Below are 18,623 nucleotides of genomic sequence, written 5' to 3' on the forward strand. Positions count from 1 at the left end.
GAGCAGAAGGAATTATTTACGACACGGTTGAAATATGGTACTACTTTTCAAACAATGAACACTTTTAGATCCAGGGTACACAAAAAGTACTGGAAGGGTAGAAAGTTGGGAGGGCCAGGATGAAAATAAAATATTAGCAAAACAAATAAATCTAAGGTGTAGTCTGTGTCCTTGTGCATTGTGGATGTTGGGAGGGGTGGGGTGCTCACAAATCATTTGATGCAAAAATCAAAACAAAGACTTTGAAGAAAAAAGAGGAACAAAGGGCCAGATGTACGACGGTTTTTAGCGTGCGCAAACGGGTCGTAGACGCGTTTGAGCATGCTACAAACCATGGGCCCATGTACGAGCAGTATTTTGCGACTTGCAAATAAATTGCGACTTGCAAATTACTGATGTTTTGCGACCACAATTGCGGTCGCGAAACGCTCGAAAATTACCACCGACTTCAAGTAGGTGGTATTACTTTGCAAATGCATTCAAAATAATTTTTAAGTGCAGGCCTGTCCTTCAAAAATGAAACGAAAACGTTTCATTTTAATTTTTTTAATGTATCCCAATAAAAAGAAAAACTCTTATTTAAAAGCAGTCGAAGACATGGTGGTCTGCTGAGCCCAGCATGCCACCAACCCTGGGAGGGCCAGCCATTCCAGGGTCACAAAATGAGAGTGGCTTCATGAGCCTCGCATTTTGCAACCCATTGGGAATCGCAAACACTGTCCAAGACACTGTTGTACATGCCAAATAGCGAGTCGCAAAAGCGACTCAATTTGCGAGTCGCTTTTTAGCAGGTTGTACATCTAGCCCAAAGTGTAATATTCCGAACCCAACACTAGAGGGCTGAGCGTGCACAGCACGTAACCTACAGCAACACTTGATACAAATTTAAATCTTTCAATAAGCTATTGCAGTACTTATATGCCATGGTAAAATGTTTATTTATGTATCTTACAAGTACTTACATACAACACCCAAGGAAGAAGAGGCTAGCTTTCTTGTGCGCATAACCATTTAATATCCTTCCACCAGAAGACACTGAAAAAGCCCTGGGAAGATGTAAGACAACAATACTGCCAAGTATGAGAAACTATAGCTTGAGCCCTTGTAGTAGAGTTTTTTTTTGCTCCACTCTTTGGTGGAAGAGTTTTTCCCAAGTGTAGCAGAGCAACTAATCTGATATCTTAAGGCCAAAAAATGCTAACACTGACAGGGCATTGTACTGTAGATAAATACACAGTTTTTTTAGAAATAAAAAAAAACAATTGCATTTGCTTACCAGTCTGACACTTGTCACCAGTCCACCCTGCCCGGCAGATGCACTGTCCAGTCTGACGCTCGCAGAGACCCCCATTCAGGCAAGTGCAGCTGTGAAGACAATCCTCTCCGTACTTTCCTTGGGTACATTCTGGTTCCAAAAACACAAGTGTTCCAGAGTTGTAATCATGTAACACGAACGTTGATACATAAAACTGCTACTCCAGTTTAAAGCGAGATTTTAGAAGCAGATGAGTGAGGAGATGAGATTAATCATAAATGACTGAGAGGGATCGGGTGGAGGGTCCCAAAATATATCCGAAAATCATTATATGTTTTGTAGTTTTACACATTTTGCCACAAAGAATTCAGTTAAATTTTATTGAAAATAAAATTAATTTAGAATAATAAAATCTACGATATATTATATTAATAAAGTATATTTTAATGATATGAACTATAACTATGGCCTACCTCATGTTAGGCGGTTGCATGCCTTGGCACCTAGCCTTTTCTGCAGCCTCAGAAACATTATTGCATGTCTGATGCCCCCTCAAACGGTGACATCAACCAAAGCTCTCATTTCATCTGGACTTCGGCCCGATTCACAGAACTAACTTAAGACAAAATCCTAAACTTACTACCATTTTGGCATTCACAGAAGACACTTACTCATTTTGGTATCCACAGAAGGCACTTACTCATTGCTGAGTAAGTGCCTTCTGTGAATACCAAAATTAGTAACTTACTCATTTTTGAGTAACTTACACATTTTGAGTAACTTACTCATTTTGGAATTCACAGAAGGCACTTACTCGTTGATGAATACCAAAATCAGTAAGTGCCTTCTGTGAATACCAAAATGGTAGTAAGTTTAGAATGTTGTCTTAAGTTAGTTCTGTGAATCGGGCCCTTCATTATATGAACGGTTTTTAACTGAAGTTAACCTCAACTACATAATCCAGGGAGTCCAGAAGTCAGCACACGTCCATCTACTGAGGGTACAGAGATCTGACAGCATCACACCTACTCTAGCTGAGATGCATGGCTACCAGTATTTCTACCACCACATTCCTACATTCAAAGCAGTCAAATCCCTTTACCCCTATCCTGCAAAGAAACACCTGTCTTCTGAGTGCCTCCATTTACTCCACGTTTCCATGGGTCATGTGCAAGCGATTGGGCCTTCAGCACAACATGACAGCCATTCAAACCATTACACAATCACCTAATGCATTGCTTTTGACCTGACAGTGTTCATACCAGTAATTAACAACACCAAAAAGAACAATTTAATTTAATAACAACACATACTTAAACCAGTAAATACTACTACATTCAGAGTTGTCTCTTTCATTATGTTTTTTTTAAACTTAATTTGTACGTTGTTTGATCAAATGAAAAATAAAGTCAATTTGATAATGGTTTTGCACTTGTCAATCAACTCTACACACAGTACATATAAGACTTATACAATATACGAGAAAAACAATGGCACGTCAGATACCTAAGCCGACACATAGGTACTCCGAGAAGCACAAAAAGGAGAGAAGGGAAGGTAAGGGCGAGTGTGGGAAAGCCTGGGGGATGAAGCAGTCTCTTTCATGATGTTTAGGGTAGTGTGATATGTAATCTTATCTGTAAGAGTATTTATGACATTTGCAATCAAATTTTGCACTCCAAGTGTGAAGTTATAAGCAGGGCCACTGATATTATGCGATTTAGGCGCTGCTGCATTTTCCGCATAATTATGGATTTGCCACATAATCTATCATCTGCTACATAATCTACAGACTTTAACAAAAAAGTGGTTTCTAGTCAAACTGCTCAAAAGTTACTCAAAATGACGTGATGCGTGTTGCTGCACACTTGAAGGCCCTGTGCAAAGGTTGGCTAGCTCCCTCTAAGTCTCTTATAGTTGTATTTGTACGGTAAACTGGTACTAATGGGGAAAATCTTTGTACAAAATCTTGTGTAAAAAAGTCAAAATAAGTAAATAAATCCGGTCACAAAATATGCCTTCCTTGCCATATAGTTTGGTTCTCTCCTGCCACATAATTCTGTTGGCCCTGGTCATAAGCATTGCATTTGGTGTTCAGAAATAACCACAATTTGCGAATGTCGGTATTTTTTCTACTTACCACGCTCGCACGCCAGCCCAGTCCAGCCTTCTGGGCACGTGCAGCGCCCCGTGATGTGGTCACATGATCCGCCATTCCTACAGAGACAATGCTGCTGGCAGTTCATTCCGTAGAAGCCAGCAGGACATGCTAGGAGAAAAGAGAAATAATTCACTAGGGTTAAGCAAGTGCTCCCTCAATGAAACTTCACTCAGGCTGATAATATGAATGACTACTAATACCAGAGCAGTGGAGTGATTGTCAATGAAAGCGTGGGCCAGCCACTTTAGATTACTACAACAGGGGAGCTGACACACTCATGGCACCTCTTTGGGGTTAGACACATCTAACCCTCCAGCGTTCAAGGCACTTAGGGCCTGATCTAGAGCTGGGCAGAGGAATTGATTACTTTGTGACCAACGTAACATATACCGCGTCTACCTTATTACAAGTGCTTTACATCATCTGGCACATTAATATGCGGGCGGGATATCCACCTACTGTTTCTATAGTGAACAATCCCTCGGCAGTGGAGAGAAGAATTATTTATTTGGATTTAATGTACATTAATGGTTAGATAGAGATAGATATACACCACCAAAATTGTATTGTTCTGATGGGGAGGGGAGAGCAGGAACTATTGGTATCAGTGCTTAATTTGAGCTGGTGGTTTCCGGTGCTTGGCACCAGTACTTTATTGTCAGCATTGGGCCTTGACAGTGTGCCAGAAGGTGGCGCTGTCTGGCTAATTTGGAGACGACCACAGCAACAGTGAGTTATTAACTAAATATACATTAAAAATGACTATTAGCTGCCACCCAAGTCATTCTTATAGCTTTGGGGGCCTGAAATAGTAGGAGTTGTCACACTTGTAGGAGTATGAATGTTAATACTTGTGTTGTTACTATCATTGTCAGCGCTGGTAGGGGCAATGTGTGGTACAAGCTGCAGTGGCCACCTGACGAGAGCCCTGGCTCTTATTTTTTCGCAAATTAAGCACTGATTGGTATACAGTGTAATCCGCAGCTCATCCGTTTTTTGGTTATTCGAAGGGAGCACAACCAGACAGTACGAAGCAGCGCACCGTTTTCAGGGTGTCAGGCAGGGAATATGCTTCTGTATTTTATATTAATTACTAGAGCAGCAGGTTAAATACTGTTAGGGTCTTAGTCGGAAAACAACTGTTATTCATTTAGCATGTCAATGTACCAATTTCTCAACTCAAAAAAGGAGAAATGATGAGCTGAACTCACTTTCCCATAAAAGGCATTTAGGAGTAGTAAAGTTGGGATAACTTTAGTACTCCTAAAAGCCTTTTGTGAATTCCGAAAGTCATAAAGTTAGGATTTTAACTTTACTACTCCTAAATGCCTTCTGTGAATACCGAAAGTGGTAAAGTTAGGATTTTTCTCAGTTTAAAAGTGGTAAAGTTAGGAATCCTAACTTTACTACTCCTAAATGACTTTTGTGAATACCGAAAGTCGTAAAGTTAGGATTTTGTCTCAGATAACTTTTTTGAATCGGGCCCATAGCACCCTAAGCTGTCCTTTCAGGATTAAACCAGTAACCTTTAAATCTACCATTATTAGCACAGAAGCTGAAAGTGCACACAGGGAGTTGGAAGGGGGGCTGCACATCTATAGGCGAAGGGCAGCCCGAAACACACGAGGAAGGCCCATCAGAGCCAGGAGCAACAGAGAACACATCACATGCCCATTAGAAGAAAAAGTTGACACATAATAAGAAGAGGCAGTTCCAAGGACTGAGCTGTGAATGGACCTGCTGTCAGCAACAGTATGCAAGAGCTGGCGCATAATGCAAACTTGAAAATAATCAAGTCAGTTCCAAGTTGGCTGGGGGTCAGTAGACTTCACTTTCTGGCATTTCTACACTTTTTCCAAAAGCACAGAACCCTGGTGCCTACTGTTATTTTACTCTGTTGTTCAGATAGGGGTAATGGTGCTCAGACACCAGTGAATGTGTGGATAAGAATAGCCAGGTATACCCACATAACTAAATATTAAAAAGCATCTGGCAAACGGATGTTGCCAGGAATTTCGCAGATCCATGGCTTTCCTAAGGCAGTTGTCCTTCAACCTTGTACTACTGTATAGTCATAAAACTCCTTAGACACTTATCATATGTTCAGTTCAGTTCAGTAAATCTTTATTTCGATGATAAAAACCATCATAAAAATACAAGTTATAAACATTCATTTACATTACAATACTGAACTTTATGTAAATTTAAAAACATATACATAGCTAATAAAATTCATATAGAGAGAATACAGATTTATGTACATCATTGCGTAATCCCGTGTGTTCCGTAGCCTGACAGCGATTTTTGAAAAGCTTATCACAGAACATAAAGTGCGAGTATCATTTGCTCTTTGTAAAAAGAGTAATGCAGCTTTAGCATGACGCAATTTTTTCTCTTTTAAAATGTCGACTAGGAAACTACGCCTAGGGATCTGATAAAATGAACAAAGGAGTACAAAATGAAGGGTGTCCTGCGGAGACCTATTGTCGCAGCTGCAGGCACCCTTCTGCTCAATCGTTACAGTAAAACCAGAGGGATGAGATAATATATTATGTAACAAATTGAGCCTAAAACGGCACATTAAAAACCTATCCTGCTGATTATGAATCAGCCATAAATAGGGTTCCAAACCCTCCCCGTTATTAATGAAAGACTGGGCCACTACTGAACTCTTTGATGACTCAGTGCCTACTCTGATCATGTTATAATTTTCCAGCAGCAGTTTCCTGACTAATGGTTTACAATTGGTAGCAATCGTGGAGGGATTACTGAAAAGAGTATGCTGGCCAATGGACTCTAGTGTGTTTTTGACAAAATTTAGCCATGGAATATGCAGGCCCTTATCCCTTTGCATACAATCTGCAACAATTTCCCTACTCAATCCCGCCTCTGGATTAATCCAGATTCTGAGCCATGCCATAACTGGCCTCATCTTTATCAAATCTGTGATGTATGGGGTACCAAGTTCCCTATGGGCAATCTCAGCTGGAATGGCCTGAGAGATCTTTAGGATTCTCCGGAGAAATTTATCTTCCTCCAGCTGTAATTTTTTAGAGTCCCTGAAACCCCAAACCTCGGCACCATATATAGCCTTTGCCGTGCTTATCGCGCCATGTAAATACATCACTTGTTCGGGAGACCAGCGGCCCAGCCTTCGTGCAAAATTTAAAATGGCGCCGTATGCGGAAACCAACTTCGTGCAGCGTTCCTCAATTAGGGAACTAAACTGAATCTCACCGTCAAACTAAAGGCCTAGATAGGGAAAAGTGCTTACAGTGTCCAATATGTGATTCCCTATTTTAAACACAAATGTCTGCCACCAGTTTTACCTGCCACCATGACGAAGGACTTGCTTAGGTTCACTGATAGATCCAGATTTTCCATGAACTTAATAAATCCATCCACAAGGTATTGAAGACTTCGGGCTGTACGTGCAAGCAGGACCGCGTCATCTGCGTACAACAGTACCGGGATTTGACGCATTCCTACTTTGGGACAGTCTACCTCCATTGCACTAAGGGTTTTCTCAAGCTCATTGATGTACAGCGAGAATAGAAAGGGTGCAAGAATGCACCCTTGCCTTACTCCACTTGAGCACGGGAAAGGGTCAGTCAGTCCCCCCTCCGTGCTAAAGCGGACCCTAGCAGTGGTGTTCCAGTGCAACTCTTTTAGAATATTTATGAGACCCGGGTCAATTCCCAAATCAAACATCATGGTCCACAGCTTGTTCCTGTTAACATTGTCAAAAGCCGCTGCCAGGTCCATAAACCCCATATAAACAGTGCCATTGCTAGCTTTAGTGTACTTAGCGGTTAACAAATACAAATTAAGGCACTGGTCACTGGTCGATTTACCCATTCTGAACCCATACTGTGTGTCAGCTATGGTGTGTTGCTCTTCCGTCCAGGCCATAAGACAGTTCAGTACCACCCGGCCTAATATCTTAGCTGAAATGTCAATTAGCGATATAGGTCTATAGCATTTCGGATTATCCCTACTCCCTTTTTTGAAGATAGGGACAATTAATGCTGTAGACCATGATCGGGGAGGCCTGATTTAATAGCCGCGTTTAAAACCCTTGTCAAAATTGGCGCCCACAGGTCAGTGTTACTTCTGTATAGGTCTGGGGGGGTCCCATCGGGCCCTGGGGCTTTATTCGGTGTCAGCCCTTGAATTGCCTTGGTTACCTCTATTAGTGAGAGCTCTACTTCTGAGCACCGTGTGCCATCCCAGCCCCCTTCTTGAGTAGTTTCCTTACTATGGTTATAGAGACCTTCAAAGTTGCTCAGGGAGGATATTAGTGCTAATAACCGGGGCATTACAGTCCTGAAAACAGGGCCTGTTTACAATCCTCCAAAATTCTGTGAAGTCCCTGTTTTCTCCTGCCTCTCTTAAGTCAGCCCAGACTTCTGCTTGAAGAGTAGTCTTTCTTTCTTTTACCTTTATTTTGTACAATTGTCTGCATTTAGCTACTTCGACCTTGTCCCTGAGTATAGCTTTGAGGGTTGCTTTTAAGTCCCTTAAAGCTCTAGAACAATTGGTGGCAAACCATCTTGGCTGTGTACTAATCTTTCTCGGGCCCTTTGCTGTCAATAGGGAGTCTGCCAGTTTAGTTAACGACCCAAATGTCGCGACTAGCTCAGAACCCTCTATTGAGGGATCTAAGCAGTCCTCGACATATTTTTGCCTTTTTCTAGTAGTTTGTTATAAAATTCCTGCGCATTAATTTTCGCCCATCTTAATCGCCTCCCCTGATCCGTGGGCCTCAGGATTATATCTACATGCTTGTTCCTATCCAGCCGACCCGTGTGTATTAATTCTAAGATTAAGGGGTTATGATCACTGAAGATACTCCATTCAGTTCTAGCTTCCAAGATCCAGTTTTTAGAAAAGGCGGATATCATTATGAAGTCTATAATGGAGGAGCATCCCCTTCCTTTAAATGTTGGGGTAAGCGTGCCCTCAGGACCCGGGGCAGTCAGGTCAATCGTGTGTGCCAACGTGTGGGTATCTAGTACCTTGGTTATTAACGTTCCCTCCTTGCTATGCTCCAGGTGTGGCCCCTTCTTACTTGGGCATGCATCCCACTCAGCTGTAACAGGGATCAGGTTTGGGCAAAGGTGGCAATTTAAATCTCCCAAAAGTACCACAATTGGTTCTCCCCCCTCCTTCCTATGTTCGGCTTCATAAGTGAGTCTACCCTCTAATTCTTGCAGGATTTCATAATTACCATTTATAGGTCCTGAATTGTAGATGTTAAATAACTGTAGTTTTAACCCTTGCCCTTGAAATGTTATTGCTTGAAGGGTGTGTGATGTCCAGAATGGTGTTGTCCATTTCCCCTCTAAGTTAAGGTCAACATAAATAGCTAGCCCACCCTTAGCCCTTCCTGATCTACTTTCTTGGGCTGGGACGAAGCAGCACTTATAGCCCTCTAACTGATAGGGAGAGGAGTTGACTGCCCACGTTTCTTGAAAGGCTAGAATGTGAAAACCACATATGTGCTTTCTCCACTCAGTGTTTTCAAATTTCCCAGCTAAACCTGCAACATTCCAGGACAAAATGTTCATCTTTCCCCCTGGCACCTTTACTACCTTACTGCCCTGCATAACCTAAGTTCGTCATTCCTCATATGCCTGACCCCCTGTTCACCCCCTTCCTGAGTTAGTAATGGGGTTGGAGGCCCTTTCTCATGTTGTATTCCCTGACCCCCTTGTTCGATACAATCACTGGGCAACTGACCGACCATCCCATCATGACTGTGCCTTGAATGGGATAGTCATTCGTTCTCATCCAGGGACTGCAAAGGCCTGAATCTATTTGACCACTGAGCACTGCCCTGGTTTACTGTGGGGACACCACGATATTCATGATTCCTTGCCCAGTGCCCATCTGTTACTCTGCCCTTCCTACCCTGAGCCTGATTTGGAGGGAAGATGTCACATTTTCTGGGATAGAAATACCCTAATGGCATAGATTGTATAGTACTCGTGGCATTCCTGTGTGGTTACCCAATATGTACTCCACTAGGTTTGGATTCCTAAAATTTACTATAATGCAATTCCCTTCAATGTCTTTCCTCCTGCTTTTGCCCTTCTCACATGTAGGATTTCTCCAGATTCCTCCCCTTGCAGTGGCCTATGGATGTTCAACCAATGAACAATCTTACTTTTAAGTTCCATATGTGACTCCTTCTGACCCACCCTTAATTCCGGTACTCCGGTGAAAACAACAACATATGGACTTGCTTCGGGGGGTACATTTATACATGGTAGCGGGAAATGCATTCTATCATTTTGCTCATGGCCTGTTTGGTAATTATCTGCCAGATTGTGAGATACAGGATTCCCTATTTGGTTTTGTGTCACAATTGTGTGTCCCAAGGTATTGACTCTGTCCTTATTCCCACTTTTTTGTGTGCTTGTTTCCCCCAACTGAGCTGGGGCTTTGGGCAGTGCGTGAACTTGTACGATGGTGCATTGCTCTTGCTCACACAGTTATTCTTAGGTGGGGGTTGCCTGGATGAAGACGACCCTACTGCAGTGGAGGTTCCAGTTGAGCCAGTATTTAAGGCCTCCCTTATCTTGCCCTGTTTGTGGAGTTCATTTACTATCTTGTCTAGTTTACTCACTAGTGGTTTTATTTGGCTCACTATAAAAGCCTCAAGATGTTTTTGGAGTTCTGCAATTACAGGATCCAACCACCCTGGAGGTGTTACGGGACATGGGGCTTCTATTATCTCTACCTCATCCTCATCCTCTATCTCTTTTGCCCTACTGTCTTTTCTGGTTTGTTTCTGTTTCCTGGTGCGTGAATTTTTGGGGTCCTTTTTTTCCCTCTACTTTGGGCAATACTCTTTCCAACCCTGTCTGAATGGCCGCCCTCATCTATTACCAGTTGGGCACATGGAATAGATTCTGAAGATTTATCCTGACTACCCTTGAGTGAGGTTTCACATGAGTTTGGGTCTAAAACTTGTTTGGGTGTAGGGGACACGGTTGTAGGTGTCATGGATAAGCTCCTCTGCGTGCGCTCAATCTCCCCATTAACTACGCCTATGACCTTCCTCAGCATTAAGTGAATTGCCATTGGCGTTGCTATTTGACCTGCTGTGTTGATGGGGATTGGGCGTAATTTAGGGGGTATAATTGGAGTGCGGGGTTTACTCTTGGTAGAGCGGGTTTTTGGTTTGGTGGCCATGCTCATTGTGCAGTCTGCACTCTGTTCTACCTCACACTGTCAACAATAGAGTGACAACAACAAGGAAGCCCCACCACTATTCGAATATTAGGTCGAATCAAGCCCTTCATAGGTAGTATACAGTCTTCTCCGCCCCATGTCTTACAATGTCAAAAGTCTGCAGAGGTGGGTATTCTTTGGCAAACGGCTACTAGTCAGTTCAGAAAGTACCTGCTCGATGGACCAAGGGGAGTGGCCCAGCCCAGCCTTCTCTGGCCCCCGATGGCCACAGATGGCCCCGCCCTTGTCCCGGGCTTCTCCCGGCGCCGACCCGCGCGCGATCCCGCGACGCGGAGGGAGCATCTCCTCTCTTATGCCGCCTGTGGGCGGGATTCACGGTGGGACCGGAAGTTGGCCGCTGTGCAGCCTGGGAGCTGTAGTCTCCCCCAACTGCGGCCGCGAGGTGGATGGAAGCGGCGGCAGGGGAGACGCACAACGTTGGCCCCCCAGGTGCGGCAAGGATGTCTGCAGCCCAGCAGGTAGGATGTCAGGGCAATCAGAGCAGTCAGTTCCGTGTAAATATGCCCCCGCTCCACCAAGGGAGCCTCTCCTCTCTTATCCCGCCTCCAGGCAGGATTCACGGCGGGACCGGAAGTTGCCCGCTGTGCAGCCTGGGAGCTGTAGTCTCCCCCAACTGTGGCCGCGAGGTGGATGGAAGCGGCGGCAGGAGAGACACACAGCGTTGGCCCCCCAGGTGCGGCAAGGATGTCTGCAGCCCAGCAGGTAGGATGTCAGGGCAATCAGGGCAGTCAGTTCCGTGTAAATATGCCCCCCATATGTTTATAACACATCTATGTTCCTTCATTCCATATGTCTTCCACATTCAGCAGAACTGGAGGATGCCTTGGGTACGGTGGAGGTCAATGTTTGCCTGTGACAACCTCAGTCTCAGTGCTGGATATCAGTACATGATGGGGGACTGAAGTGGGCAGTATGAATTCTCTGAATGTGTTGGGTTGGTGAAAAATTATGAATGAGTAAAGAGGGGCCACTCTCTACAGAGGAGCCATCAATAGAGGCCATTAGAGGCCATTAGATACCACAAACCGCTGTTATAGGCTTGCAGAGTGACCAATCTGCAGTCTCTCTGGGTCCACTCGTATTAACAGAGGGCAAGCAAAGTGGTCAACGCTCTGTTAAAATGGGATAAGATATCTCCTGCAAGTGCTTGGTTCCAACCATCATGGCGCAGATCAGATCGTTACGTCCAAGCATGCAGAGCAAGTTAAGAAGGGTCTTCCCTTGAGGTGCCACACCACTTGTTGCAGGAGGGCACTGGCAGCCTCCAATGGAGGTTGTTTCACCTGTCAAAATCTCAGAGCCAGATCAGTGCCCAAAGCTGCAAAGCCTAGGGAATAGGTTCAGTTCTCCTGCTCAGTACTGATCAGGCTCCTCAAAGAACACCACCAGACCGGCGCTAATCAGTGATGAAAACAAACACAGTGCAGAGCGCAGAGAGAAACATTTTGGCCACACCTCCTGTAGCTACGCCCATATCGGTGTACATTTCTAAGAAACTAACTGAAAGCTGTGGCCAATGTACTACATTCCCCAATTCATGCTTAATTTGTAAAAAATAATAATAATAATTGCCAGGGCCCTCTTATGAGGCCACTGCAGTTTGCACCACTCATTGCCCCAGGCCGGCGCTTTTAGTGACAGCACAAAAAACCTACTAAGCATCATACTCTTACAAGTGTCACAATTCAGACTATTTCAGTTCCCTAAAGCTATAGAATGGCTCGGGTGATATATATTAGTAGCTTTAATGTATATTGAGTTAATAAACAACTTTTCTTAGGCTCTTCTCTAAATAAGAGAAACAGCGCCATCATGTGGCAGACTTTTATATTTGCCAGTGCTGAGCACCCGAAACCACCAGCTCAAATTCAGCACTGTTCTCCATCAGACCATATTTCCTCAACACAGTATTCAGTCTTTCAGACATCCTTGCAACCAGGGGTGCTTTAGAAGCTTGGGCAGGGTTGGGTGTCACTTGGTAGTATGAGAATCATACCAACTTTAAGGTGTTCTTTGACTTTGATCACTAATCTCTAAAAAGAAGGTCAACCCAGGAGAACAGTATGATGGAGCAGAGTGGTAGGGAACAAATGAAAGAAGAAAGCACAAAAGGCATGAAGCTTTGTACGATGGATGAATAGTTTGATGGAGAGGATGTATGGCGAGGCAGTTTAATGGAAAAATGGATTCATGAAAAATAGTACGGATGTGTGTGTGGAGAGAAGGGTGAAGATGAGGTAGGGTGGATGATGGAGATAAGGAAGCAATGATGGTGAAAGAACGAAAGCTGGTGTGGAGGATGGATGTATGGATGGAAAAACGGATGAAAGGGAAGGAAGGATGGAGAGAAGGAAGGAAAGAGAGAAGGTTGGATGAATGATTGAATTAATTGAGAACTGTGGTGTGACAGGTACCATATGGTCACATTCTTTTCAGAATTCTGGTGAATGCTGGCAAGTTTGCCTCACTCCGTGTCTTTCAGGATAATTGTTTAAAGTGCAAGGAATTATTTTTTTTGGCTACTTCTTTGCTCGCAACATTTTTCTTTGGTTTTTCAATAGCCAAATTTGGTGAAATGAGAAGGAAGTGTGCAAAATATATTAATACAGGGGGAGTGTGTAGTGTTACACAACTACGTAAAATGACTGAGTGAGATCCTTTATGCCAAGGTTTACCTAAAATATGCAAAAAGCAGCATTTTGCCATGGATGTCCCATATAATAAGAATGACCTTAGCATGCCAGGGCGTTTTTTGGCACTGATGCCTTCTCTTATGCTAAGAATCAACTCGAATAGGCCAGCGACAGCATGTCGCCTGGTGCCTCCATAAGTGAGGAACACTTCTAGAATGCCAGGGCCTTCAGCAGATTTGGACACCTAACACACACTCACTGTCTCACTCACATGATCACACCCTGTCCTACTTATTATCTCATTCACATGCTCACACGGTGTCACTCACTGGCATGTTCACACTTTCTCCTTCACGTGCTCACGTAATGTCTTCACACTGTCACTCACATGCTCACTCACACACTCACTCGTGTTCACTCACATTCGCATTCTTACACTCATTCACATGCTCACATATTCAGCCACTCACATGCTCACTCTACATGCCCACACAGTCACTCTTGCAAATTGACACAGTTAAACTTGTGCTACAAACTTTCACTCAAATGCTCACACTGTTTCTTTCACTTTTTTACTTTAAGGCTCACACACTCACTCACATGCTCATACACTGGCGAATACAATATCTCGCACACAGGCTCACACTGTCTAGTTCACATGGTAACTGACTGACTCGCTCAAACTCAGTCACTCACACTCAGACTACCGCACTGTCTCACACAGTCTCTCTCTTATATTTACACTTACACACACTCACCCTGTGCACAGAACTTACCCCTCAGCTGCTTGCACAGGACCAGCTCTGGCTCCTCGGCTGCCTGGAAAGAACACAGCTCTCATCTAGAGTTGAAAGCTGGAGCCTTCACAGTGCACATAGCATGAGACTCAGAGTTGTCAAGATGTATGGTGGTACAACGCGGTACATAACACCGCAGTACCATCACAACGCAGCTTTTACAACGCAAGTCGTTACCACGACTTGTGCTGTAGGGTGCTGGACTTAGGAATAGTATGATTTACTATTCCAACTCCAGCCTACGTACAGTAGGGAAGGTGTTGGAATAGTAAATCACACCATTCCTTAGCACAAGTCGTGGTAACGACTTGCGTTCTAAAATCCGCGTTGTAATGGTACTGCGGTGTTATGACCGCGTCATAATGGTTGTTTCCCTGCCAGGGCGGAGAGGAGGCATGGCATGCCCAAAGCCAGGGCAGGGACTTTGCCAACCTGGACAATATGTCTGACGGATGGTGCCGCCATCAGTGGTGGCTGGCATCTATGGGAAAGAGGGGGCGGGCACGTGGGGGGAGGGGGACCGGGCAGAGGCAAATAAAATATACATATATTGTTTAAAAGAAACACTTACATTGCACGTCCTGCGCTCCGGATCTCTTCATTCTCGAGTGCGGGGCTGCGGTCATGAGCAAACTCCCTTGACCAATCCTGCTGCCGCTCACATGCAGTGTGTGAGCAGCACCCTGATTGGAGGGAGAAGCCTCACTCGGAACTCCACACAGCACTAGAGGCCTGCACTTACTCTTAGCCCAGCTGTCTTAAGACAGCTGGGTTGAGAGGTTTAAAGTGTGCATGTCTGCTGGCCGTCCCAAGACTGCCAGCCAAAGAGACATGCACACAATTTAAACAGTGCAAAGGCAGCCCTCTGCCCACCACTCCTCCGTGCTGTCACTCAGCATGCCCCGCCCCATCCTGACCCTTGCTTTAGGACAGAAAAATGAAAAATAAAATGGTAATGAATAACCATTTTATTTTTCACCTAGGAGGGCTTTGGGGGCATTTAAGTAAGTATGGCAATGCTCCTCCGCTTCAACGGAGGAGCAGCGCCTGGCAGGCACCTTCAGAAAAAGATTGCTACCTCAAACCACTTAACCCCCGCTCGCAGCAAGGGTAAGCATTATTTTCTACTATACTAAACATGAATAATAATGTATTATTCACAATGAGTATAGCAGGAAGTAAATGGACTGAAACAGGGAGAATGTAGCTGTGACTCCCACAGGAGTCCAGGCTCCATAAAGCATAATGCTCTCCCTGCACACAGACAGGATTCCATTAACACAAGTTTGTGCACAGACAAGGCGAGACAATCAATATGTCTTAGTTACATTTTAAAATATGTTTGTTTTGTGTTAATTAAACAGCTATATATTTGTCTCAAATCGCTCCACGATTTGCATATTAAATATTCTTACACATTTCTGTTCATTCCACTGTTCTGGCTTTTCTCAGACTTCAGAAGTCCAGACTGTTGGTACTGCAGAGTATTGTAAAGAAGGGAAAATGTACAGTCATATGTGGCACTGAAAGAAAACTGAGCTTTAGGAGATTTAGAGCTCCATGGAAAGTCAGAGTGTGTCTTTTGGCTCAAGATGCACTTCTGGCAACAGCAATGCTGCAGGCGTCAGCCTATGGCTAGCAAGTCTGAGGGCCACGGAGCCATCTGCTGCTATTAAAAGATTGCACTGATCTGCATTAAATGCCATGTTTGCTGCTTGCAGGAACAAAGACATTTCTGTGCATGCTACAGACTAAGCTGTTCCTAGGGACAAGTGTGAATCTGCAATCAATAAACATTGACAGACTGAGAGAAATTAAGAATGAAATCCACTATGTGCCACAGGAAAAGGGCAGCAAAGAAAGGGCATCATGTCACAAGCTGCCTATCTGGGCTTTGCCCAGTGTACCCAACAAAGCAGAGACCGAACCCATTGTACATTACCTTGCTGGCAGAACTCCCCTCTCCAGCCTGCGGCACACACGCATAGCCCACTGATGTGATCACATGTGGCACCGTTCTGGCATCTGCAGACCCCGCCACAGTTCTCGCCATAGGTGTTAGTGGGACAGGCTGAAAGGTGCAGATAAATAAGTCAGGCAACAAAAGACATCAAGTGCTACCAGAAAATAATAGGACCCTTAAATGACATTCATGTAGCCCTTACTTCCCATATCGAGCAATAACATGTTTTAGAGTATTTCCCAAAATTTAGGCCCATATTTATCATTATATCATGCCGTACAGCAAGTCACCTTGCTGCACTATGTGATAGGGAAAGGACAGGAATGGGATGTACTTAACATTGCACGGCGCATTTCCGCCTTTCCCCAGTGCTGGTGCACAAAGTGCTGCCTAGCGCCAACGCACGCACCCTTGCACTATGGTGCAAGGGTGTGTGCATTATTAGCAGGATTGTTTTTGTGCATGAAGGGGCATCTTTCTGCACAACAATCACCTGAGGCATTTTCCTCTTTCTATGTGTGCTGCAGGATGCAGCAGACCTATAAACAATGAAAAACGAGGAGAAATAAACATATTTCTCCTCATTATGCCCCAACTGGAGAGGGGTAGCAGTTTTGCGCATTACCAGAGGGGACACAGTACCTTCAAAATACATCATATACAACACTTAGAAACAGCACATGACCTCAGGAGTCAGGATCTCTCGGTAAAGATGATCGGACTGGGGCCTCGGGTTGGCGCCACAAGTGGTAGAATGCAGGGCCGGATTGGGAACTGAAACAGGCCCTGGCAAACTGCTCAGCCAGCATCCCTGGGGTCAGAGGGGTTGCAGCGGAGCTGTTTGGGATGGCCTGTTTTGGCCGACTTTGTTACAGGGGGCCGATATCAACGACCCCTGGGAACAAAAACGGCCCCCAGGGGCCCAAAACCGGCCCCCACCCTGGCGGCCCACTGGGGAAATGCCCGGTGTCCGCTACGGCCAGTCCGGCCCTGGTAGCAAGGCTGGGATCATTGGAAGTGGCATGCGCCGGATCCTCCACGAGTCCCATCTCTGACACTGATGCTTGCAGAGAGGCGGGGCATCCAGGAGACTTACTTTTAGAAGAGTGACCTCGCTCGAAGTTGCGGTGTCTTCTTTTTGTGCTTCCGTTTTGATGACTTTGATGATGGCAGCAACTCCAAAACATCCCCAACTGAACATTTCTCCATTTCTGCCTCTATACACACCCCCCATAAGCACTTTCCTTTCCTTGCTACTCTTTTCAAATATTCACAATCATCTTCTACTCATCTTTCACATATCATCAAAATATCTCAATTTACTCTTTCCCTCTTCAATCCCTACTTCTTCAAATATCCAAATTCTTAATCTCTAACCCCATGTCCACACACATCTTCACTCTCCCTCTCCTGCTCTAATCCCTTCTTTCGAAATACCCATCTTAATCTCTACCCTCATATTAGCCTCTCTAAGGGCCAGATGTAGGAAGGCAAATACCGGTCGGTAACGGCCGATTTCGGCCGTTACCGACCGGTATTTGGAGTTTGGGATGTAGGGGCATGTTAAAATACAGATTCGGTAATTTTACCGACTCGCTAAAATAACGATTCGGTAAAATTACCGAATCTGTATTTTGACATGTAGGTAGCACTGTAATCAGTGCTACAGGGGTTTAAGAATTCGCAATTTACCACCAACTAGAAGTTGGTGGTAAATAATGAAAACCCCTTAAAAAGCATTTTTTTTGCTTTTTAAACAGTGCCATGTTGCAGACATACATGCTCTAAGGGCACGTATGTCTGCAACATGTGCACCCATGCACAATTGAGGGGTGCAACAGGGTGTCAAAGTGACACCCTGCCACCCATCAATGTTTCCCCCAATTAGGCCCATAGGAATGAATGGCAATTACCGAATCGGTAAATACCGATTCGGTAATTACCGAATCATACCGATTCGGTAATTAAATCGGTAAAATTACCTACATCCCGATTGCCAGTTCTTAAATACCGAATCGGTATGATTCGGTATTTAAGAATCGGTAATCTGGGATTACCTACATCGGGCCCTAGATGTTCCATTTTGTTCCCTGTACACTCTATTGCTCAGTTCAAATTAACTCACTTCACCACATTCCTAGGAGCCAAAAATATGTAATGTAATGTATTAGAATTTATAGAGCCCTTACTATCGATGACGAGGCGTTGAAGCGTTTTATGCCGGGCAGCATGCTGCTCTGGGACGCAGGTTAGTGGTTAGTCCAGTGTTATTGGTTATTGTTGGCTACTGAGCTTAGTTTTGTATGCTCAAGCAAAGCAGTCCAACCATGCACTTCAGTGTCTTTGTGGCAAGTTGAAGTGATATAAGTTAGGTGTGGTCATTAGTGGGGAAAGATTCAGGTCATTCAGGTGTTTAATGGGGTTATAGATGGGTTTAGAGAAGATTATGTAGTGTATAATTTGTAAAAGAATAAATGCTGGGGCCCACAGTCTTACTAAGACGGTTACGACTGGCACTTGGGAGTGCCAAATACCAATGCTGTGTAGTCTTTAT

At 44.5% G+C, this 18,623-nt stretch overlaps 1 protein-coding gene across 1 annotated transcript in view; it reads right to left on the reverse strand.

The window, feature by feature from the left end:
• Window positions 1–18,623, reverse strand: part of LOC144753162 (uncharacterized) — a 1,401,110-nt gene that overhangs the window by 61,418 nt on the left and 1,321,069 nt on the right. The window contains exons 25-27 of the mRNA XM_078640932.1: window positions 16,049–16,177; window positions 3,396–3,524; window positions 1,277–1,405 (exon numbers count right to left, since the gene is read on the reverse strand). Coding sequence (XP_078497058.1) covers window positions 1,277–1,405; window positions 3,396–3,524; window positions 16,049–16,177 — 387 coding nt within the window. The remainder of the gene's footprint in view (window positions 1–1,276; window positions 1,406–3,395; window positions 3,525–16,048; window positions 16,178–18,623) is intronic.

This window comes from Lissotriton helveticus, chromosome 5_1 (genome assembly GCF_964261635.1).
Source record: "Lissotriton helveticus chromosome 5_1, aLisHel1.1, whole genome shotgun sequence".
Classification (NCBI taxonomy): Eukaryota; Metazoa; Chordata; class Amphibia; order Caudata; family Salamandridae; genus Lissotriton; species Lissotriton helveticus.